The sequence below is a fragment of the Poeciliopsis prolifica genome, unplaced genomic scaffold, assembly GCF_027474105.1.
Source record: "Poeciliopsis prolifica strain line A6 unplaced genomic scaffold, Auburn_PproV2 SCAFFOLD011, whole genome shotgun sequence".
Classification (NCBI taxonomy): Eukaryota; Metazoa; Chordata; class Actinopteri; order Cyprinodontiformes; family Poeciliidae; genus Poeciliopsis; species Poeciliopsis prolifica.
Window position 1 is genome coordinate 6,598,624 of NW_026562386.1, and position 24,169 is coordinate 6,622,792.

General features: G+C 39.2%; 1 protein-coding gene across 6 annotated transcripts in view; it reads right to left on the reverse strand.

The window, feature by feature from the left end:
* Positions 1-24,169, reverse strand: part of esrrga (estrogen-related receptor gamma a) — a 126,489-nt gene that overhangs the window by 53,126 nt on the left and 49,194 nt on the right. For 4 of the 6 annotated variants that reach the window (XM_055036636.1, XM_055036634.1, XM_055036635.1 and 1 more), the window contains exons 1-2: positions 16,593-16,960; positions 7,429-7,587 (exon numbers count right to left, since the gene is read on the reverse strand). In XM_055036636.1, coding sequence (XP_054892611.1) covers positions 7,429-7,587; positions 16,593-16,648 — 215 coding nt within the window. In that variant the 5' untranslated portion in view covers positions 16,649-16,960. Of the gene's footprint in view, positions 1-7,428; positions 7,588-9,798; positions 9,863-16,592; positions 16,961-24,169 lie in introns of those variants that run through there. The other 2 variants (XM_055036638.1, XM_055036637.1) reach the window with 2 other exon arrangements.

Below are 24,169 nucleotides of genomic sequence, written 5' to 3' on the forward strand. Positions count from 1 at the left end.
ATTATAAAAGAAAAGAATAAATCCATTATATTTAGACAACAAGAACTTCACTTATGAACTTTAGCGCCACTAGGTGCAGCAGGATAACACCTCCAACTATCCTCACAATTTTATTTTCCTTAAAATTGTTCCCTATGGGAAAAAATTAGGAGAATAAAACAGAGAAAAAGCGTGGAGGGTGGTTGCTGATACGGAGAAGTGCTGACAGTGTAGCTACAGCTGGTCTGTTAATACCTTTCCATCACACCTAGCATTGTGCTTTCAATGCTGATAAGAACACACAGCCCAATAAGCAAAAAGAGAAAAAAAAGAAGAAAAAGACCTTACACAATTTTATCTAGATAATACTGGCCATGCTCAGTGTGTAAGAAAATAAAGGGAAGCATAGGCACCATGAAGAAAAATACATGAAATTAACAGAACTGAGTAAGGAGGGAAAAAAAAACACACAAGACATATTTACATCTCAAAAGTCAAGTGAAGACACTGAGTTCATCAACGGACTGAATTGCCTATTTAGCCGTCATCTGTTTATTTCTTCAGCTTTATGTCGCTCTGTGTCAGTGACTGTACGATGTGTGGAAAGTTGCTTAAGTGTTAGTTGGATTATTCAGAAAAAGAACGTGTAAATAAAAAATTAAACCAGGCCTCCTAATATATTTGTGAGTGCTACATGTAAGCCTTAGTTAACATGTCTAATTCTAGACACAAAGGCAAATCTGCTCCTGAAATGTTTCTTTGACAATCTATAATCTTCCTGGGCAGTTTGGCCACATTTTACTGAAGGCTGATATATACATTTAAAGGAAAGTCTACCTATTCTTATGTATACCCGTAAAGAAAGTGAATTTTCCTCCTTGTTGCCTGATGGCTGAAATAAATGCAAACAGCTACCCTGCAATTCACGTGTACTTTCATGGAACATTTTTAAAAACTAACTATTGTGGTTAAGCAACTTACAGGCAGTCAACTGGAGCTCTGATTCTCTGAATCATTGGTGTGAGTTTAAGCATGTGGTTTTGTTCCGCTGAACAGAATCACAGAGAGTCAGTGATTATAGTTGTTTTCAGAAACAAAAATGAATACAAAGGGAAGAAAAAGAGTCCAACTGTGACAGTCAATCTAAAGCACTCTCCCACCTACTGAGCTCTCTTTTTTCCCTCCCCTTCCTCCTCTCTTTGGGTCTCAATCCTTTGCTGTCAACATTTCTACTTCTCACATACAAACAGCCTCTATTATTGCGTCTCTTTCTTGCTGGTGCATCCACACCTCTTCAAAGTCCCTCCTAACACACACACACACCCACACACACACACACACACACACGCCAGGGAGCAGGAGATCAATTGCAACAGTGTTAGTCGGGCAGGAAACCTGTAATTCACTTCATTGGCTGCAGAATAAACCCCTGATTACATACAATCAATGTGATAATGGCTAAAACACATTTTGCCCAATAGGCTGATGGGTTATAAAGACTGGGAGGAAACATATGTGTTTGTGTGCTATATTTCTATGTTTTCAATAGTATGTCGGGTTGTGTGTGCAGATTATAACTCATAATACATTGAGTTGTGAATCTTTTGCAACAAAATTGAAATAACCTCAGAAAGTGACTTCCACTATTTTATACTGTTAGTACAAACAAACTGTAGAGAGGGTATGGAGCAAAAGTTTATGTAATAACATTTATTAAGACATTTTAACCCTATTGTATTGTACTGTGGTGAAAGGTTTTGACTGTCCTAAAGATTTCAGGGCTTTATGTCCCTCATAGGATCACCCATGGTAACTCTCTGGTCCCGCTGGTTGACACTGTGGTGAGAGACCCTGTCAAGATGAGGGCGGAGGGACCAGTTTAGATGCATTTTGTGGACTTGGAGAAGGTATTAAAAAGCTGGCCATTGCTGGCAGCGAGTCAGAATTAACTTTTCAAGTGTCACGTAGGTTGCCCTTGCGATTCTGTTCATGGACAGAATGGGCAGAATTTCTAAGCACAGTGAAGCTGTTGTGGAAATAAATTTTAGTAGCCACAGGGTCAGCTCTCTGCCTTAGAGAGGGCTAGAAGCTCGGTCATCTGAGAGGGATTCAGAGTCGAGCTGCTGCTCCTCCACATCGAGAGCAGCCAGTTCAAGGTGTCCTGGGTGTGTCCCACGGGGAGGAAACCCAGAGGCAGACCAAGGACATGACCATGGTTCTCGGCTGGTCTGGGAATACCTTGGCATTCCTCTCGAGGAAGGCATGTACAACGCATGAATGGCTTCTTTAGCAGCAGAAAGGAAATGAAAGGACCTGAGAATAATTTTATACCTTGTATATCTCAGTCAGCTGAGTGTGCTATGACAGTGACCAGGCAGGTGAGCAATGGTGCACAAAGTAATGTAAATATATAGCCTTTGTTAACATCCCCAAGTGGGAAGGGTACAGACTTTGACTAAGTTTTCTGACTAAGTGCCAGTATTTAGTGCCCATATCTTCTTTTTTGTATTTCTGTGTGTTTGGCATTATTAGAAAGCAAAGAATCCACACTTTCAGAATGTGTAAATGACTCAAAACACTTCTGGGGAGACTTGCACCAGTCACATTTTGGGATATCATGTTGTGTCTGGTAGCAACTGATTTCCTTTAGTCATTGTTAAAAATCCATTTCAATATCCTATTCCTGTTTTTCTCTCAAGTGCTTGTGTCATCTGCATAATAGATTGTTTAGATTTGAAAATCTACCTGTATTAGAGTTGTTATTGAAGTAAAAAGATAATACGATAAAGACATTACGGGCTTCCTGTGAGTGTGTGTTTGTGAGGGTGTGTGTGTGTGTGTGTGTTCATGCGTTCCGATGGGAATCTTGATGATTTAGGTCATTTTCTTGCGGAGCAGTTGCTGATAAGTGTCCTGCTGCCAGGCACTATCTTTGTCACAGTGTCTCTTTTTCCTTCCCTCTCTTTCTCTCTCTGTCTCCTTTATCTGTTTTGTGTCATTGTGCTGGTCGTCTGGTGTGCGAACAGCCCTTCAAATAAAACAAAAATAAAGCTCAACTCCATCGGAAGTGCAGCAACGTGGCTCAACAGAAGGAAATCTGGGATTTATATTAAAATGTTTATTTGCCAAATAAATACATATGATAATGTAAACCAGTTGTGCTTTAACACTTGAGCCACCTAAATTGCATACTCTGTACTTGCAGTGACCTCCAGCATTTTACTGGAGAGACTGCTCAGCGAAAATCAATTAAATTACTTCAGGCATCCTCCTGTTATGTAAACCTTTATAGAAGATGCTGGATGTAGCCATCCACAAATCATTCTTTTAAAGGAAAGATGCAATCACAAATTCATATTCTATTTGTTGAAATTATATGCAAAATTGATATACCGACAACAGATACAAATTGAAGCTGCTTATTTATACGATTTTGGTGGGATCTGCTTGTGAAGTGATATCAGCGATATAAAGGTTGAGCTCACCCCTTCATAAAAGAAAGGTCATTGACGAAGGTTGTGCGTAATTGCGTGGTTATCGCTCAAAAAATTCAGACACTGGTGTTGCAGCACGCATAAAAGCACACATACACAAACTCATCATTTTGTCCAGGATAAATTGTTTACTTCTCCCACTTCTTCCTCTTATGCAGAGAAAGACAGCAACCTGGGCAAGGTGCCACATCCAATGAAACTGTGGGGAAATAAAATAATAAAGTATTTAAGAACAAAATATCCCTCCATCGGATTAAAAGCACATTTTATTAAGCAGATGGTGAAAGAGGATTTTCACTCTAGTAAATATGGCAGGGCTTTCAAATGTGACATGGGAGGAGGAAATAGAGGGGAGGAGGGTAAGGAAAGAAAAGGAGACAAGGAGGAAATGGGAAAAGAGTGCAATGCTACGACGGGAAAAAGATAAAGAAAGGAGGAGAAAGTGTGTGAAGTAAAAACGGGATTTGATCATGGAGAACGAGAAGGAAAAAGTGGAATATCACAAGAAAAAAATGTTGGAGAGAAGAGTGGGAGAGACAAGAGGAAAGGAAAGGGTGCACGAGTGAATGGAGCGTCAAAGCTGCATTCTTTAAGCAGATCAGATTTGGGGAAATTGGGCTGTCACTACAGGACTGTGATGATTTACACCTATCCATCATGGTAAGAGGAAGAGTAGCAGAATAATGCACAGCAGCTGGAAAAATGGAAGAAATCCATCCTAAACAGGCAGCTCTAGGTCTTCCCCTCTCAATTTTCTGTACAATATTCTACAAAAAATGGCTTTAAAAACTAGAAAATCTAATTTAATATTTTCTGTGGCTTTCTTCTGTGTATTAAGTGTATAGAAATTCGCAGAGATCATATCAATATTTATATTAATATGTCATCCTCCAGGTCAAAAAAAGAAAGTAAAAGCAGCAAATGGCTAAGTAAATCACTTATAGTAAATCTAATGTCACAAATACATGTTTGTTAATATTGTTAAACTAGTTTGAGACTAGTGACAATGTACATATTTTACAGTTGCACACTTTCACCCTGCCACACTGCAGTTGACACTTGTCTCTTCAGCTTACTCGCCTGGTTTTGCCCATCTTTCCCCCATGGCCTCCTTCCTCTGCCTTCCCCTCCCCTCACTCCTGGCTCATGCACCTTACAGCCTCGCTCCTGGACCATCTGTTAGGGAATCTAATTCACATCCAGTCATAATCAGGTTTGCTGGATAGCCCACTGTCTCTGCTGATCTCCGTTGCCCTGTCTATCTCTCCCTGAATTCTTTGCTATCTATTTTCCACCATGTTTTTTTTTTCAGTTTTAACTCCCTCAAAAAAAAAAGAAATTAATAATAAAAAAAAATAATAATAATAATATAAATATATATATATATATATATATATATATATATATATATATATATATATTATATATATATATATATATATATATATATATATATATATATATATATATATATATTAATACTCTCTTCTCTTTTCCAGAGCTCTGGTTCTTCTACTTTAAAGATATTTTGTCTATTTGCACAGGTCATCAACATCTTCCTGTCGTTCCAATTCAACTTGTGCATCATGTTTGCTTAGAGCACTTCCACTCAACATTAAAAATAATGTATTTGCTGTTTTATTTCTCAATCATTTAATGTTCTAAACTTTTTCAGCATAAATTATATTCTATTAATAAAATTTAAAAACCTGTGAATACTTTAAAAATGCTTTCATGATTACACTGCATTGGTAAAGCATGACATTTGTATTCAAACCTAAATATGTATAGCTATAAGTGTGCATATGTGAGCGTTCGTCCATAATTGAGAATAAGGGGAGCTGAGGTGAAGGGGGGTTGAAGTTAATGAGAGGTGAGTGTCTGAAACCATCTCCCTCTTTCTCTCTCGTTCTCGCACTGCTTCTGCAGTAATCCTCTTCTATAAATCTGCAATCCAATCAGTGTTGTCTACACTAACACACACACCCAGACTCGCAAACACACACACAAGCTGTTGGGAGGCCCATCTGTGTGTTAAGGCAATCTGCTTTATCATTATGATTACATTGGGCTCAGTATACAATGATGTGTTGTGCGCCTCTGTGTTTGTATGCGTCCGTGCGTCAGAGAGAGAGAGAGAGAGAGAGTGTGTGTGTGTGTGTGTGTGTGTGTGTGTGTGTGTGTGTGTGTGTGTGTGTGTGTGTGTGTGTGTGTGTGTGTGTGTGTTCATACACTCAATAGCTGGTTGACATTAATCACATTCTCATGGCTTGATGGCCTAAATATAAAAAAAGGGTATAATATTGTTGCCACCCAGAGAAAAGGGCAAATAAAAGAAAAAAAAAGTTTAAATTTTTCACAAATAATTCAGTTTTTTTCTTGTTTAATTAGCTAAATCAATAAAACTAGAAAAAAAAATCCAATTTGAAATAAATTAAGCACTTCTGGCTTTTACCGTAGTCTATTTAATAAGTAAAGGTGGAAGAAGTTACCACCACAACTCTACGTTTTAGATCTCGTACGCATGCGTGTGCGCGTGTTTGAGAAAGTGAGTGCATGAATGTGACCAAATCGCATCAGCACAGTTGGATGTCGGATATCCTGTGGAAGTACTCAGGCGATACTATGCTGCATGTGTGTCTTTCCATCTGCACTTGGACAAACAAATAAACAAAAAAACAAAATTTTTTTTTTTCTATAATTACAACCAAAACACAGTTTTGACTCATTAACCCAAACAGTAACATCATCGCAAAGTTTTAAGAATAATTGGTTATAATTTGTAGCAACCAAAGTGTGGAGTCAATTTTGCCTATGAATGGGTAAATAAGGCATGCGACCTCGGGCAAAACTTTGCTGCTCTCGCCCCGACTCCAAACCACACGCATTCATACACTGAAACACACCAATGCCATTCTGATTGGCCAGGGGTCGGCGTGAGAATGGCTTGCCAGACCTGTAATTGGCTTGACCCAGACTAACCCTAAAATCCTATTGAACTAAGACTTTCCAGTCTGTGGTACACACTGTAATACACATGCGCACACACAGGCACATGCACCTCGCCCCCCCCCACACACACTTAACATTAGAAAGCTTTGTGAAAGCCTAACAATGAGCTAATCAATTGTGTTCTAATAGGCTGTTCAAAATTTAATACCAGTTTTATAAATAATTGCAAACTTAGTCAGATAATCACAAAAGACTGCACAGCAAAGGCTTTTTAAATACAAAAATTAAATATCTTCTACAGCTAACATCTTATTTTCAGAAGAAGGTATGCGTAAAGTTTATAAAAACTAAATCTATCAGTGGAAAAAAAAATCATTCAACAGAAATACAGAAAACATTCAGATGCTTTCCATGTAGTTTAAGATTATATATTGCAACATATTTACTGGAATGAAAAGGAAAACTTATACTTACTATTACAGTTTCAAAATCTTGGCATATATCCCCATTTCCTATCCCCCGAAACAAAATTTTGAAAAGACTGATGACAAAAAAAAATTGGCCGACGGTAACTTTGAGAACGAAGAAAGAGAATGTCAGCCTTTATTTCATACGTCACCTGTTTCCTGTGTTTTAACATGAAACAAGCGGCTTTATTTACAGTTAGATTTCTAAAAATACACCTCAGATACGCTTGATAAAAGTTGCTTACAGCAACAAAAAGACAACTGCACTGGAGGAAAATAAAATCCCCTTCTTCTGTAAAGTGCTGTAGTTGCGTCTCAGGTACATGGTTAAGGAAGTGTTAACAAAAACATATCCATGCCCAGAATGGCCGATAATTTCTGTAACTGAAGGCTTTACTTTTCTCACTACGACATCAGTGCATTTTCTTTTTCTTTTCCCTCTTGCATAAGCTACAGAATATGACTTCAGCGTAAAACTTAAACAGGACAGGCTTATTGATTTGACATCACCTGCACCGTTTGTAATGCTGTCCTACCTGGGGTTGTAGAGGGCATGTGCGTCTCTCATGTGGTTGGCTTCTAGTGAATCGTAGCTCTGGTGCATCCTCCAGGCGCCGGCGCCACATTTAACATATGTTGACTTGGAGTTTTCTTCGCTGCTGCTGTTCACCAATGGCCCCTTCGATAAGTTCATTCTGAGCAGTGGGAAATATCGGGGAGGGGAAAGAGAATGACAGCAGTGAAAAAGCAGCCATGGCAGAACAGAAAACAGAAATATGGCAGGAGGAAAGGTGAATCTGTTTTTTGTCAAGGACGGAAACATAAATCTGTTAATACTTAAATATATTCAAATACTGTACAAAAATATTTTTCACAGTCAATTATTTTCAGTTCAGAAATAACAAGGACACCAACACAATAAATGGATGGGGGTGAAATGTATTTAATAGACACAACATGCAGACAATCACTTCCCACATGCTAATTCTGCTTATTTGTTTGGCCTCAGTGTGAAACCGCTCAGCACAGTTTGGACATAGAGCGGCAAGACATAAAAAGAAAAAGCTCACACACACACCCACACACACACACACCCACACAGAACAACACAACAGACCCAAAGGTTGACATGCTGGGCCAACAGGCAGATGCCTTCAGAGAGCTGTGGAGAGGACAGGCTGTAATTTTAAACCAGTAGAGACTTTTGTCTTGTTGCGTTAACACATTTCAATCAGACAGATCAGTCGGTGCGTATATGCATCATTGAATGTTAACCGTTGCACTTTCCAGCTGAGCCTGGTGTCACAGGATATTTACAAGTTTTAGCCTTTGACAATGCTTTCAGAATGAGAAACAGGGAAATTAAAATTACAAGAGGAGGGACTGCCACCCATCAATCAAACAACAGGTGGAGAACTTCTGCAATAGAATCAAACTTGTATGAAAAAACAATCGTACAATACGAGTAAAACAAGGAGGTTTCCTTTGTAAACAATATAGAAAAGGGAAAAAATATGTATTTTGTTAACATACTTCATTCCTTACAGACATTCTGAAAGTATTAGGATAGAAAGTTGGTCTGCAATGTTTTTAGAAAAATTAGAAAACTTTTTAACTGCTACTATTTTTTATTAAGACACAAATGAAAATGTTTCTGTTTTGGGGTTTTGATCAATCACATCAAGAAATGCTGCTTTTTCGGTTCTAGTTGTTAAAATACGTATTGGTTGATAAAAGTTCTTTAAAAATATATCAATTTGGTGATGTGTATTTGCTATACATGATATTTATTTTAGCTATGTGCTTTGTTTTATTTTCGATTTTTTTGCAGACTCTTCACTTGCTGCACATTGATGAGACATGTCCGTTTTATATCAATGTAATGGACAGTAACTAATTTTCTTTTGTATCTTTAGCCTAAAATAAAAGGTATTTCGAGGTACATAAAGAGTGCTGGAAACACTAATATTTACCCAAAACTTTTGTCCCGGTTTGACATCTTTGACACTTTTTTTAAAAACAGCTTACTATTTCTGGTACCCACAAATAGAACAAAAACAGCACTGGCACATCTGCTTTCTTTTTTAAACTCTGCTATGCAGATATGTTAAATTGTGTCTAGTTGTGGGATGTTGGCACTTGTTGTAGACAGACAGGTAAGCAGACCAATGACATGTCTGACAGCTACTGCTGCATCCACCCACAGAGCAGCTTTGGTGAGTGCGAGGTAGAGGCCAGGGTGTGTAATATGTAGGTTTTAGTTCCACTCTGGTGAATAGGAGAAATCGATATCTTTCTGCTGCCACTGCTGCTAGAGTCGCTTACTGGCTTTGGTTGTGGTGTCACCATGCTATATAGACAGGCAACACTTAATACTGCAGTTTTTTTTTTTTTTTTGCTTTAACTGTATTCTGGTATAACCAAACTGAAGTAATTTGAGTACCAAAAGGCGCACGATAGATTTCTCTGTCTCGTAATGACTGTGAAGAGACCAGTTTATCCCTTAAGCCAGTATAATGTAAAAAAGAGGATTAAAAAGATAAAAGAAAGCAATTTTCATACCAAAATTACTGCAATACAGACATGCTGTGTTCAAAAGAAATCCTATGTTTACAATGTTCTGAGATAAATCACTGTTACAAAATATTTTTACCCTGATAAATTTTTTGAATTAACCTAAACCTACTGTGGATTACCAAGACTTGTAATTCAGGGCTTCACTAGTTATTGCAAATATAATTAGATAATCCTTGATTTTTCATTAATTAAACAGAATTATTATTTGAAATTCAGTCCGTAATTCAGATGCAATTACCTCTAAAATCATTAAAGCGTGCGTTATTCTGAATGTAAAGTTAAAAAAAAAAGAATGAAACAGAGTATTAACCTTTGTGATTCTTCCTTACCTATTTCATGCACCTATCAGTGCGCGTACGCAGCCCAAACACACACACACTGCGTGTGTACGCGAGTTAAAGTTGGGAGGTAGGGAGATTGAGGGTGTCTTTCTGATGCTCAGTGACTCAGTCATGTGTTGCTGGTCCATCTGTGAACAGAATGACCACAACAACGTTTCTGTGCGTCGGTGCGTGTGAGTGTGTGTGTGAGACATGGTGATGCGGTGATTGATGAGACAGTTACCAGTCCTACTAATGCAACACACATTTATCCCTAAAGGGAGCAAATGCCACACCGCACACACATGTGCACGCAGAGCTGCAACTGCCCCACCTAATTACCCCTCCAGCCTGAGGTCTTACAGGCACATCCAGAAGGTGCGCTGCTAAATGTGCTCAAAAATGCTTTGCGAACTAATTTGGACTGTTTACATGTGAGCACCTAAACACTGAAGAAAGACTATGTGACAAAGTAGAAGGGAACAAGAGGATTCAGTAGGTCTCCTGAGCTTAATTGGAGGGCAAAAAAAAAAAACGTGTTCAGGTAAATAAAAAAGGAACGAAATTATGCCCTTCTTAACAGTAAAATTGTAGCCACTGGAATGTGCTTCTTTTTAACCTCCTCCTCTGTTGAAAGTAGAAATACTTTATCATTTATAGCACATAACTGGACAAAAACCCGGGCTAGGTAAAGTCCTGGATGCAATCCCTTCACTGTGTGTCCTGGACGCATTAAAACGAGTGGGCGGATAAGCATATTCTGCTCTGAAAGTGTGTCAATGCTGCGCTGCGCGTGACCACAGGCACATCAGGGCAGGTGGGGTTGGATGAAGCACTACGTGTGTGTGTGTGTGTCTGAGCGGATGTGTGTGTGTGCACGTTAGCGTTAGCGACGGGAGCTGTTAGCGGGGCAGGCGGCAGATGGGCTGTCGGCCTTAATAGGGACTGAGCGGGTGCAGAAAGGTGACAGCTTCACAAGGGAGGGGCGCGTGGAGAGGGAGAAAGGAGAGTGTGTGCGTGTGGCGGCAGTGGGGAGGAATCGTGAAGGAAGACAGAGATAAAGGAAAAATGACTTATCAGCAGGAGTGAGGAAAAGAGCGGATCAGCTGCGCAAAGGAATGCAACTCCTCAGGGCAAGAACTGGTTCGCCTTTTTTTATTGGCTTAATTATGTACATTTTTATATTCTTATGTTTAAATATTTTCACCATCTGAAGAGTTTCACCAAATATTTACTATGTATTAAGCTGCACATTTTTTAAGCATAAACTTCCTCAGAGTTTTCCCACTGTTTTTAATAATATCTGTAGCGTTGTAGGTAAACAGCGCATCAAGAAGTAAATTCAAATCACACTACAGGAAAACTGAAATGTTTGAATTCATGCATGAGAATGTTGGACGCATTTCCACATTTTCATGTTCCCGAGTGAAATAAAGCTTGATGGAACGCTGAAAAATTACTAAAGAGATGGTGATATGCAACACTTTATTTGAGAGATTCACCATGCCACCCAGGACTCATGAATTTTGAGAATCATGTGCAAAGAACAACACAGTTTGCTTGCAGTCCCTTGAAGTTTTTCTTCACAGCTCAAATCCTAAGTCAAACAAGGACAATTATTGCAATCATAACATTTAATATTGATAGGTTAAAGAGAGCTACATTGTGTCCTCAACACTGGAACAAAGTTTTACTAATGCATATGGATTTACATTTGCACAGCTGGTTTAGGTTTAGTAAAACTAAGAGAAAAAATAAAAACACGTTAAAATTTGAAAATGAAAAAATGTTATATATTTTTTCTGAAAAATTTAAGTCCTGTTTTGTAGCTGGAGGTACAAAGTTGTGAGTTTGTTATTGTCTGTACAAGGGGAGAGATTGTGTACTAAAACACCAACATGTTTGAAAGTGTAAAAAATGGATACATGATATCAGATCCACTCATTCAATGGAAGGATTTATTCAGAAGTTACAATTATTTAAGTAAAACTTAAAGTAATTCCAGGTGCACATGTGAGCATAAGGAAGAAGAAAAATGTAGAGAAAGAAAAAAAAACTAAAGCTGGTGTTGGGACGGTGGGACGGTCTGTCATTCTCTCCCCATCAGGCACACACATGAAGCATGATGGTTGAATGAGAAGAGGAATATTTCACTGTCAGCCGAAAGGCGGCATGGTCATTCATTTCGTTTCCTCAATATTCATTTCTTTCCCTTGTATCCATCTCTTTCCTGTTCCACTCTATCATTCTTTTTTTTTGTCTTTTTGAACCTCTTACACTGTGTCGAAAAATGACAATTTAATCAGACTCTCAGCTTGAGCACCTAAAAAAAGGACGACTTCTCAAACAGGCAATCTATGGGCCCTTCCCACAAACCGCACAAAAAGGAAAAAGTGAAGAAAGAAAGACAGGACACCTGAACCTGCACTACGCTGCAACACACTTTTCCACACACACACGCATGCACACCTTCTTTCCATCTGAACCTTCTCTATTGTGGCCAGGTCTTCGCTGTCTCCTTGTATGAGCAGTGGTTAAGAGCTTTGGAAGCTTTCAACGCAGCACAATGACTTCACACGCACAAATGCTGAAAACAGTCCGCTCAACAGTTAATACAACTGATCTGCTGAAATTATGCATAAAACATAATGTCATATAAATCAAAGTTACTTTATCCCATTTCTTCAACAAATAAAAGCTTGAATCTGCACAGGAAAATCTGCCTTATATCAACATGTCCAAAAGAAGTGATTTTCTAACCTCTCACTTGGATGAGACAAAAGTCAGAAGCGGCTGTGTGATGAGTAATTCTTAGAGGGAGCATAAATGATTTGATAGATCATCATAATAGGAATAATAATTGAATGCACATTTTGATATATGGATGACAGGAATGTATGGATGATGGAACGCGGGGAATAAGCGGATGAGCGCAGCAGAGAAAAGGGTTGGGGGTGGGTGGGGAGGAAAAGATGAGCTGCATCGTCTTCTGCCATCTCTCTCTGTCTCTTTTCAATCAGCACTTTGGCATTCAATCACACAAACACACACACACAATGCTTCACAGCCAGTGCGGTGTACTAGCTAATTGCAGTGTATATATGCGTGTGTTTGTCCGTGTATGTCACAGCCGGTAAAGTCTCTCTTACTGCTCTTTCAACACATAAAGGCCTGCACTGACCCGTGACATACTCTCCCACACTCCGAGCAATGATGGATTGCATATAAATCGGAGAAATTCCCATCATTCCCTTTAATTTATTCAGCTTTTTTTTTTTAGATAAATTAAAAACAGTGGTTGCAGGTGTACTTCATTTAAATATTGATCCAACAAGGCCTATACATGTTTATGTTTTATCTGCAAAACCTTTCTGCTGCATGTGCGTATGAGAGTTTGTGTTTCTGTGGACATGTGTGCGCTCATGCATACATGTGTGTCCGTTGGACCTCCTGAGTGCTGGTGTCAGACAAAAGCAAACCCCCGGCCCCCCTCACTTCGCACCTCTCGCTCTCTCCGTCTCTCTCGTTCCATCTTGCTCTTTACGGGACAAATTTACCACTGGAATGCTCAGAGTCTTCAGAGGAGAGAGAGGCCCACCTTGAGCCTGGGCAAGGGTCTGGAATTGTTTGGGTGCGTGCGCGTGTGTGTGTCTGTGCGCGCAGGGGTTATACAATGCAAAAATTGACAATGGGATTCGACGAAGACACACAAAAAGACAACTCTTCCTCGTGCTGGCCTCGTTGGGTCACTCGTGAACACACACACGCCCACACACAAATTGTGGGTAGGCAGTCACAAATTCGTGCAAAAAAAAAAAAAGCAAGCGTGTGCACAGCCGCTCACACACACAGTAACGCGCTTGCAGGCTGCAAATCATTGCAGCACATATTGACATGCTTTGACAGATGAATTAAGTAAATGATTTTATAAGGAGATTAAAAGGATTTTAATTTACGCAATCTCTCTTTGGTCTCTCCCCCCCCCCTTCCTGCAGCCAGCTTTACCTCTCTGCCTCTATCGCTTCTTTTTTCCTCATGGCCTGGAAAAAAAAAGATATAAGTGCAAAAGGAAAAGAGGGCGCAAAACTGTACCATGAAAACCTCTGCACTTTTCTCTTCACATTAATTGATCTGTTCTTTACTGTGTAGAAATACAACAAAAAAGGAGATGAATTGTCTCATCTCTTGCAAGACGTCTGGCCTTTAAGCTTCAGTTTCTTCAAGAAAATTTGTTAATATTTTTAAAATATTGTTTAAAGTTATTTTCTCCTCATAGTAGAACATTGAGCAAGTTTAGTGGGTTAAAAAATATCGAGCATGTCTCACTTTTGATAAATCATTATTTCTTTATTTAATGAGATTCAAAAATTTATCGTCTGCAATAGAAAAAGAACAATGTTAATTTACCCACTGCCAGAAAATTATTTTCAAGTTACTGAAATAAATACACAGAAACATTTTGCTTAATAAATAATTCCAAATAAAATCTGTGCACCGTTATGCTTTTCTTCCTATTCGCACTGCAAACCTTTGCCTGAAAAATTTGCACGCCCGCTGTGCAGTTTTCTCCATAGGTCTGCCCTCTTTGCACACACACACACAAAAAATCATAAAATTCACAGAAGTCACGGTAGGAAAAAAAATATTTTAATCATATGCAAATTGTATGTATATGGTGACATGGGGGGAATGTAATTATGTTAACAGCTTAAGCGGTACTTGTTATTATTATTGGTATGATCATCATTATCCTTAATATTTTAATTAGGAAAGCTGTGCCTCAAAGCAAAGGAGGCAAAGCCTGAGTGGAGAAGAGAGAATGGTGGACAGATGGATCGATGGAAGGATGAAGGAGCGGACAGACGGGTGACTGGACCACAGGGTCCTCTGAAATACGCGAGAGGGAACAGAGCACATGCAGAAAAAAAGTAAAAAAAGGACTAACACAGGTGAAATCAGACTCATTCCACTGAAGTTAATGTGTTAAGATTCCTTTTTGAGTGTTCATAATTTTTTCCTCAAAACACCTTGCTGCAGAAATATAACCATGCAAAAGGTATATATTCTGGTAAGAAAAAAAAATGTTTTCTGGTCTATTTCAAAGTTTTGAAAGCAGGGACCGGTGTGGATTCTTCAGCTGAAACCCAGCGTGGAGCAGGGAGACCTAAGCTGAACGGAAACGTCGTTCAGGGTTGTGTCCCAGCAGCTGGAAGAACCTTAAAGCCAGAGATTGTTCTGGACATCAAGTCAACTGATTACAAATGATATTAATTAAAATCAGCATATTTTTTACTTCTGAAGCTGTATTTGAATCATAACTGAAGTTCTGTTCAAGTCAACAAGAATGGGTTATTCTTAGACTTTTTTAACATACGAAACAAATAAATTGTAAAGATTGAAATTGAAGAATACATATAGTTTAAAACGGCAATTTTTACAAAAGCAAACAAGGGTTTGCTTAATAGCAGAGGGAAAGCTTAATTTGATTCTGCTCATTTCTGTCTTTGGGCTCTGATCATTCGACACGTCGTGGACCTAAGATGGTCCAAAAGACACACACACATGCATGCACGCATACGCCCACACACACCAAGAAGAGAGATTAAAATATAAAAACTGCCCACTTTCAATGTTTAGTAATATGTGTTTGAGAAACACCAGTAAAACATCTTTTGATTTTGCTTTCATATCTCTGCTTCACACTTTCGCTGATGAAGATCCCTGATCTATTTCATTGAACCAATTTACTTTAAATCCAGAACTAAAGAAAACTCATCCCATAACTTTGTTATCGCTTGTAATATAGTTTAAATTCATGTAAAAGGTGAGGGATTTTCAGTGGCTTATACTTCAATAAATAGTTTCAAAATTGCTTTATCTTTTTATGAAAAAGATAAAGCAATTTCTAGCAATCGTTTTAGAATAAAAATATGAAAACAACAAAAGTTACTTCATATTTTTGTTTTCAAATGTTATATTTTTAAATTTAAAAAAAAAATTATTGCCAACAACACTCAAGAGAATGAAGAGCACAAGCTGGTGTCTGCTAGCGCAATCAGTCAATCTGCATTCTGAGCAGCCTTTTATTTACACCTAAAAGAGCAAAGTGTTAGCTAAAGGAGCAGCTGAACTCCAGTCACTGCGTGTGTGTGAGGGAGTGTGTGACTGTCTCTACATTCTGTGCGGGGCCACACGCTGAGCTGCCCGTCTGAAATTCAACCTCCTCTGGCATTTAAGAGCGCAGCTTTCCCCCTCTCTTTTTCCTCCTCTCTCCAGTCTTATGGGCCGCTCTCCTCCCGCTCCTCCACGTTCCGCCTGTAACCCCGGTGCCCTGATACCTCACTGATTGTCCGCTTGGATGAACATGCTCAACACAATGGTCCGAACTCACTTGGTGTTTGGCTCTGAGAGCAATCCAACTGAAAGTAAAACAATCTTCTGAAGACGGATAAGATAAAGTAAAGAATAAAGTCTTCACTCTTCATGCATTTGTGTGTCCAGGTGTTTGTTGTTTGCAGGTAACAGAAATTAGGCTCTCCAAACAAACAGAGTAAGAACTGCTGTCCGGATACTGCAACATCACACAGATGCACGCACGCACACACACTCACTTACACACACACACACACTGGAGCAGCGATCGCGTGCTACCTGACAGCAGAAACAACCTTGACACGGTGCCGGCCACCTTCACTGCATTCCAGCATACCAACACACATGCAGCCACTCACAGTGGAAGACAGTGAAGATGACAAGTTGGTTAATGCATAGAAAGGTAAGATTAAAAGGTAAAATTTACCTACTCTTGTTCAGAGTGCATTAAAAAACACTCGGATAACGGGTGTCCTACCGACTCCATCAGCGATACCGGGTCATTGTCACATCAACCTCCTCTGAAGAACAGCAAAAAGGTTTAAAAAAATATCAAAGTTTTGATATGTTTCCTCTTTCTCCTCTTCTTTCTCTGATCTTCCACTTTCTCTCTCTCTCCCTCTCTCTCTCTTACTCTCAGTCCTTCCTTCCACTTGGAGGGAGCAACACAATTACCAGGCACTGCGCCGGCTGCACTGATCGGCTCTGCGTGTGTGTATAGATGCAAGGGAGCGCGTGTGTGCTGTGTGCATGTGAGAGCTGGGGGAGAGGGGGGCTGTAGACACACACGCAGCCAGCCGGGCAGTCGGGACAGAAAACTGTGCTGCTGTCCTAATCAACGACTTAAAGCCCCGATAGCTGCTCATGAATATTAAGCAGGATTTTGCATATGCAGTCCCTTAGGTCCTGGTTCTGCTGTGATTGGTGGACAGCTGACCAATGGCTGCAGGGATGGGTGGAGAAAGGGGTGGAGAAAAAGGGGGGTCAAAGCAGAGCGAGAGGGAGAGCGGCAGGTGGAGAAGGAGGGATCGGACAAAGAGCGCAGCAAAGAAAACGGGAAAGAAGGAAACAGGGAATAGAACAGGTGAGAGAAAGATTTAAAGAAAGACAACCTGCCCTCTCTCCTTTAATTTTTCTTTCTTAAACCATCTGTAAGACCTAGTTTTTCTAAAAGATCTCTCCCCTCTGATCTGTACTGCTCCAATTTCTTGGCTGTGTTGGCGTTTAAACTCCCACAAAAACATTACATATCTACAACAAAAAGAGAACGATAAAATAACTTTACCTTTTACTCTTTTCAAACTTTGTTAAAAAAGTTTCAAAGCATGCATTTTTAAGCTTTCATACACCCCACACCTTGACTGAAGACAACTTTCTGGTGGAAAACATGGTTCAGAGTTTGCTTTGCTACAGGACACAAAATTGACCTAATCAAATCCAGAAAAATTGCTAGATCAAAGCAGCGAGTGTAAGCTTGACCCTAAACCCAAAGCTTGAATAACATGTCACACTTCCAATGCACACAGACAGGCAGAGCGCAGCGGAGCCCATCACAGCTCAGCAGTAAAATACGAGATTATGGCAATTCCACAGTGCTTGTCCTTTGTTGTGGAATGATTTGGGCATGATTGGGGCAAGGTTCTCCCTGCTGCTTGTTGTTTCTGTCAAACCCCTACACATCTCCTCAGTAGCGTGCCGTTTCCTTCCAGTGTCTGCGAACACGCTGGAATCTACCGAGACGGAAACTTCAGGAAAATCCGTGCACGACCCGTCCGTGTAAAAACAGGTTGTCGACAGATGAAAGGCGAACGGGGAAAGGCAAGGAAAGAAGGAAAGGAAAAACGGTACACGTTAAACTTCAGGTCTTTTTAGCCAATGTTTTCCAGTTTTCTGACTTTTCCAACACTCTGGTTCCCCAACAACAAAAACAATGGAGGTGTGTGCCGAAAAGAGCCAGATTCTAAGGAGAAAATCAGAAGGCTGGCAAGGGGGGATGCAGAGATGAAAGGGAGTGGTTTTAATTAGCACATTTGGAAGAGAACAGATAATAAAACATTTCCTGAAACTAATCTCTACTTTGAAGTGTGTTTGTGGGTGTATTTGTGTAAGTGTGTGTGCGTGCACGTGTGTGTGTGTGTGTGTATGCCGTGGACTTATAAGAACAACAACCTCTTTTCCTGTATATTTTTATGCCACATATTTGACACTATTTTAAATTCCATCTACTCTGTCTAATTTCCAACTTTTGCTGAAGTCACAGACATCTTTATAGTCAAAGTTTATTATGACATGAAAAATGCACTGAACTGAAACAAACCCAAACACAATTTAAAACTGATTTATTTGCACTAAATCACAATAATTCATAGTTATTACCTCATTTAGTAACTATTTTCGAAACAAAGAGCTCATGCAAAAGAGAAGCAACCCATAAACATACACAGACGCTACTTTTCATGTGGAGATGAATTCAAGCGCATTCATGGACGCTCTGAGGCTCACACACACACACACACACACTCACGCACACACGCACAGTTATGATGTATCCAGAGGCTTATAAGCATCGACAAAGATGAGTGTGAATCAATGCTGCCGCCACCACTGTGCAAACAAATCTTTTACTGAAACCTCTGTCTCTAAAGCACATGTGCTGGGAATCCCACACACACATCCACATCTATCATTCTTGAGTCTGTGGAAATAGATTAGGAGTTGAACACTAAAGTAATGTTATAATCGACATACCGGGTAAATGTGAAACAATCTAGCTGCAGGTTCTTTAGAAATATTCAAATGGATTGAAGTGAATATTATAAAACTGGCAGAGCTTCACAAGAAAGATCAATCATTTAAAAAGATGATTCATTCTGTTAAATATTAAATTAATTATAGTAGCAAACACTGAATGTCAATTGCAGACATAAAATCATAAACAGAGCTGATTCACAACTAGAAAAAACCCCCAAAACGTCTAATGTCAAAAATCTTCTGGGTCTTGAAGTAATCTGTTCTCATTGTTTCCATATCACTTACTTCTTCTTCTCCTGTCTGACCCCCATCCACCCCACCTCACCCCTCCTAGACTATCGATTGCCTCTGAATCTGAGAGCATGTTGACAGTGACCCCTTTAGGCCACTTCCCTCTGAAAGTAGACAAACCCTCCTCGGATTAAGCACAAAACCTTAACCGTAAAACAAAAGACGTCACATCTGTGCAATTTCTCTGAATTCCTCAGAATAATTTAACCATTTTCAAAACAATTCAAATATTAAAAATATAAAATTTCACCTGATCCCATCAGTTTGTCCCATAGCCAATAATTGCATGCATTAAGTCAGTCGTTCGCTGCAACGTCACTCACATCCCACTCTGCTCTTTTATCTGCGATTGTGTGCAGGAGTCTGTATGGGTTGCCTGTTTTGACCCTGCGGTGGCAGCCTGTTGACATCTATGGAAGAATTATCCTTTGCAACTCTTACCAACATCAATCACAGCGCTCAATAGGCCACGGCAAGTTCACTCAGAGCAATACAGGTGTGTGTGTATGCGTGTGTGTGTGTGTGTGTGTATTTGGGTGTCTTTGCTGGTCAACTCGATCTTTAACAAATTCATGAGGTGTCCACTTAGAAAGCTGATCTTGTGACAAAAATCAAAAACAGGTCCACATTTTATTCATATTCAACCACCTACAGATAAAGTTATTACTTTAATGTTAAATATAAAGTACTTTGTTATTCACCTGTCTATGATAAAAGTGTACCTATGGCATTTCACAATATCTTACTTCACTTGATCAAGGAGAGGAACAGAAGAGACAGGGAGCCTCTGCTTGCACTTCACTAGTAACCAACAGAGGGAGCTGTGGACTCTGGTCTATTTATTACACAGCCAGCAAAGGAAGCTTTGAATTAAGTCTGGATGAGCGTTCATGTGTTTAGGCATTAAATATAATTCAGTCATCCACTGATCATTATATTAACAAAAAGTCTTAAAAACAAACTGCAATTCTGACACACACACAATTAAAACAAAGAAAAAGGAGCCGCAGGAGAAACCGAGTTCAGTTTTTGGCTTGCTGTTTGCAGCAAATGCAGAAGAAATGGTTAAATGGTCAGGTTAAATATGGGAGATAAAGGTGAGATGTAGATTTGACAGATGAACTGTCTGACAGCACTGAGATCTTGCTGTTATCGGAATTTATGCTTACTTGCTTTTACTTAATTTTCTTTTGTTGTGCTCTGGAATGTCAGCCTTTGTAAAAAAAAAAAGTATTTTCATTGTCTTCTGTAAACTTAAATGATGTGAATTATTAACATAGTTAATTTAAGTAAAATCTGCACTACTACTGAAAATCTAAGCAATAAAAGTTTTTTTTTTTTTGCAATTTCAAAAAAATTCAAATATTTTCATTAGAATCACATATTATACATTTATCATACATTGATCACTTTTAATCCTATCATAAAATATGGCTTTTTATCAAGGGGTTTGAAAAGCTCTACTGACTTATTCTTATATTTAGATGCCCTCAATGGTCTTGAAATTATAAACACGGTCAACTAGATCAGTAGCTCTGGATGTGTCTTTTTTGTAACCAAATACAACTCCATTGAACCAACAAGCCAAATGCCAAAATTGTCTTGATTTTAATTTCTTTGAGGATCTGCTAGAAGTATGTCTGTGTGTGTACACATGAGATATGTGTGTGTGAGCATCAAGGCACTTCCAGGCAGGAAATAGATGCTGATCAAGGCCAAGGAGAGAGAGCCCCAGCTGCTTGGAAAAGCTGCTGGGTTTAGGGGGCTTTCTGGAACCTGTCACCAAAACTCTGTTTGGGTAACCTTTGCAGCAGCATGGTATGAGAAGACGCATACACATGAAACACACCGAAGCTTATGTAATCACACCACACACACACACACACACTACAGAGCTACCCCTCATTCCAATGAATATTGCTACAGCAAAGTAACTATTTGTTTGCACATCTACTGTTAGTAAGAAGATCTAACTCACACAGCAAGCTGCCATATGTCCACACAGTGACCGATTTCATTGGAACCGAGCTCCATGTTGCCCGTCACAAAGGTCAGGTAGGTTTTGCAGCTGAGATGAATGAGGTGTGAGCTTATGCATATGCTCATCAGAGACACAGACAGTACAAGGAAAGCATTTATATTTAGATGAGAAAAAGTGGGTGAGAAAGGGTGTCATGGAGAAGGTGACTTTACTATTTATAAAAACAGAATATTAACCTCTGCTAAAAAATTTATGACATCATAGTGGACTATTCTGCATACTTTTAGAAAGCTTTAACTCTTTATTTCAAAGTTTGAAGCAAATCTATTGGGTAAAAATAGATTTGGGACTCAATGTTCCGTACATGAAATTGCATAAAGATTTTTACCACTTAATCAAATACTCAAATCTGCTTACCTTGCTGTCAGTGGTCAGACTGAAGGTTGGCTGGACTGCACCTCACCACAGAGTGAAAGGTGTGACCTCATCAAGTGAGGACAGGCTAAAGGAAAAGGCTTTTGGCTCAACTGAGGTTGTGACCTCATCAAATGGGGACAGACAGAGCAGAGATGATAGATGTCAACTTTGAAAATGTGCTTTCGTGTGTCTGTGTATGCACGTTGTCTCCATTGAAGCTATATTAATGTTCCTGGCACAGGCCATATACTACATGCTATGAAATGCAGCACATATTGTGAGAAAACAGTCCAAGTAAAACCTCAGACTCCCATCTTCAACTCGAAAGGACCTGCAGTTGTTAATCCACCTTCCACGTTTATGCGGGGATAAGAAGGGCTCAAATGTCAAAAAGCTCAGTTAAAATAATATTTGCGTGGGGACAAGTGTTCAGGAGATACAAAAAGAGGTTTAGTCTGATAATAACAGAACATGGATAACATATTATCTCACCAATTTTTGTTTTACTTAAAATTTTCTCTAATTTGGACAGCTACCACTCTACTCTCTAGTTCCCCTTCCTCCTCCTTCTCATCCTCTGGTATTCATATATTCTCTGGCATAAATTAGAACAGGGATGTAATTATACACAGAATGAGTTTTGCCTGGGTAAGAAAGCATTGAGTTTGTGTGTGCTTCTATTGTGTATCTTCCCAGCAGCCTGTGAGCCTGTTTAAAGCAGCGTTTTGTATTGAAATGGGTGACTTCGGAGAGGTGCGCTCCTTTAATTACGCCGCTCTCAAACAGAACATGAGTGGGATATTCCACTGGGATTACTTGACTCTCAATGCAGTCTCTCTGTTAACACAACACGCACACACAAACACGACACACATGTACTCCCAGACATAAATGAATACCTGCCAAAAAAGCCTGTCTCTCCAATAGTACAACACTCAATTTATTCAACTGAGGTGCAAGCCAAGTGAATAATTCCACTACTAATAAAGACGGTAAGAGGCGGCGTTTGTGCAGACAAGAAGTTGGAAAAAGGATAATAAAACAGCAAAGAGGGAGCAAAGTCTTTGTAGTAAAAGTAAGCCTACAGGAGAAAGAGTGATAAAGTTCGACAAGACATGCTTTTCACTCCAGTCATTTAAACAACCAGTGTAGAATAGCAATATTTGTTGGTAAAACATTTTCCTTTCGACATTAAGTGTCATTGGAAACTCTCAAACCAGGACTACATCAAGTAAAGGAGTTCTAATGTGCTTATTCAGGTGCAATAAATTAGAATATGTATTCTAATGTATTGATTCAATACATTAAAATATGCATTCTGATGGGAATTCAGATTTTAATCTGGCTCATTTGTCAGATTAAAATCTGACAAATATTGCACCAATAAGAAAAAAGGGGCCACAATAGTCCGCCGTAAAAGATACACAAACCATAAACACACTCCACTTCATCTGCGTCTGTGTCTAATGACGTGTGTGAGTAATTACTTTAAGTCCAATGTGTGCGGCCGTTTAAGTGTCTCTGCTCATGTATGTTTTTATCTAGGCTTTCGGCTCTGTCTGTGTGAGCAATGAGTATGTTTAATGGTGTGTGTGAAAATAATCACTTAATCGCGGCTTCCTCCATTTGAAAGGTGTGTGTAAGTGTTAATGTGTGATTCTTGGTGTAATGCTCTCAATGTAAGAAAAAAAGATGGAAGATACCATGATGGGCAAAGTGTCCGGGAAAAAAGCCGACGTGAAACAGTGAAATGAATGGTTTGAGGGCATTAAAAAAAGCTTTGAAATGGAGAAAAGGAAAACACAAGAACAGAAATTGAGGGAGAACCTCTGGAGAAAGACACACCCTTTCTCTTTATCTCTTGCTCTAATTTTCCACTATAACCCTTCCTTCCAATCTAGCTCTCCAAACCGTCGGCTTGTGAATTTATAGTTGGCCCAATGATTGCTTCTCAGGCCATGATGGCTGTAAATTGCTTTGCCATTTGGTAAATGCTGGCAGTTAGAAGGTATACAAGTAATTATTTCCGCTTGTGCTGATTGAGACATAATTTCAGACGAGGTCCTGGAAAAATGACAGCATTTTGAAACAACTCTGTTTTAATTTCCCAGCATTTCTAATTAGAATCTGTTTGAACATGGGGAGTTTTTTTTTATGTGGTTTCCTCCAATGGGGCCAGAAATAATTAAACTGTCAAGGGGAAATAAATACGTATAAACAAGACATAATTTTTACAGAGCGCAGCACCTTGTCAGGCCATGACTTTTTGTGAAGAAAAATAATGTGAGGAACAATACAGGGGCATAGAGGACATACTGACGCCATACATAAACACGTAAACATAATGAAAAACACACCTAATCTATAGATCTCCAAATGTATAAACTAACCAAAACCCCCTGAAAATTCTCTATATTGCTAATTAAGGTAATGTTTTATAAACCCAGTCCATATAAAACCCTTTCATCTTTAGAAGAAATTTTGGTCTAGAGAAAGTGCTCAACCTTTCAATAAGAAACAGTTTTTAACTCCACGCCATAATTTACCATGAGATTACATAACTCTGCA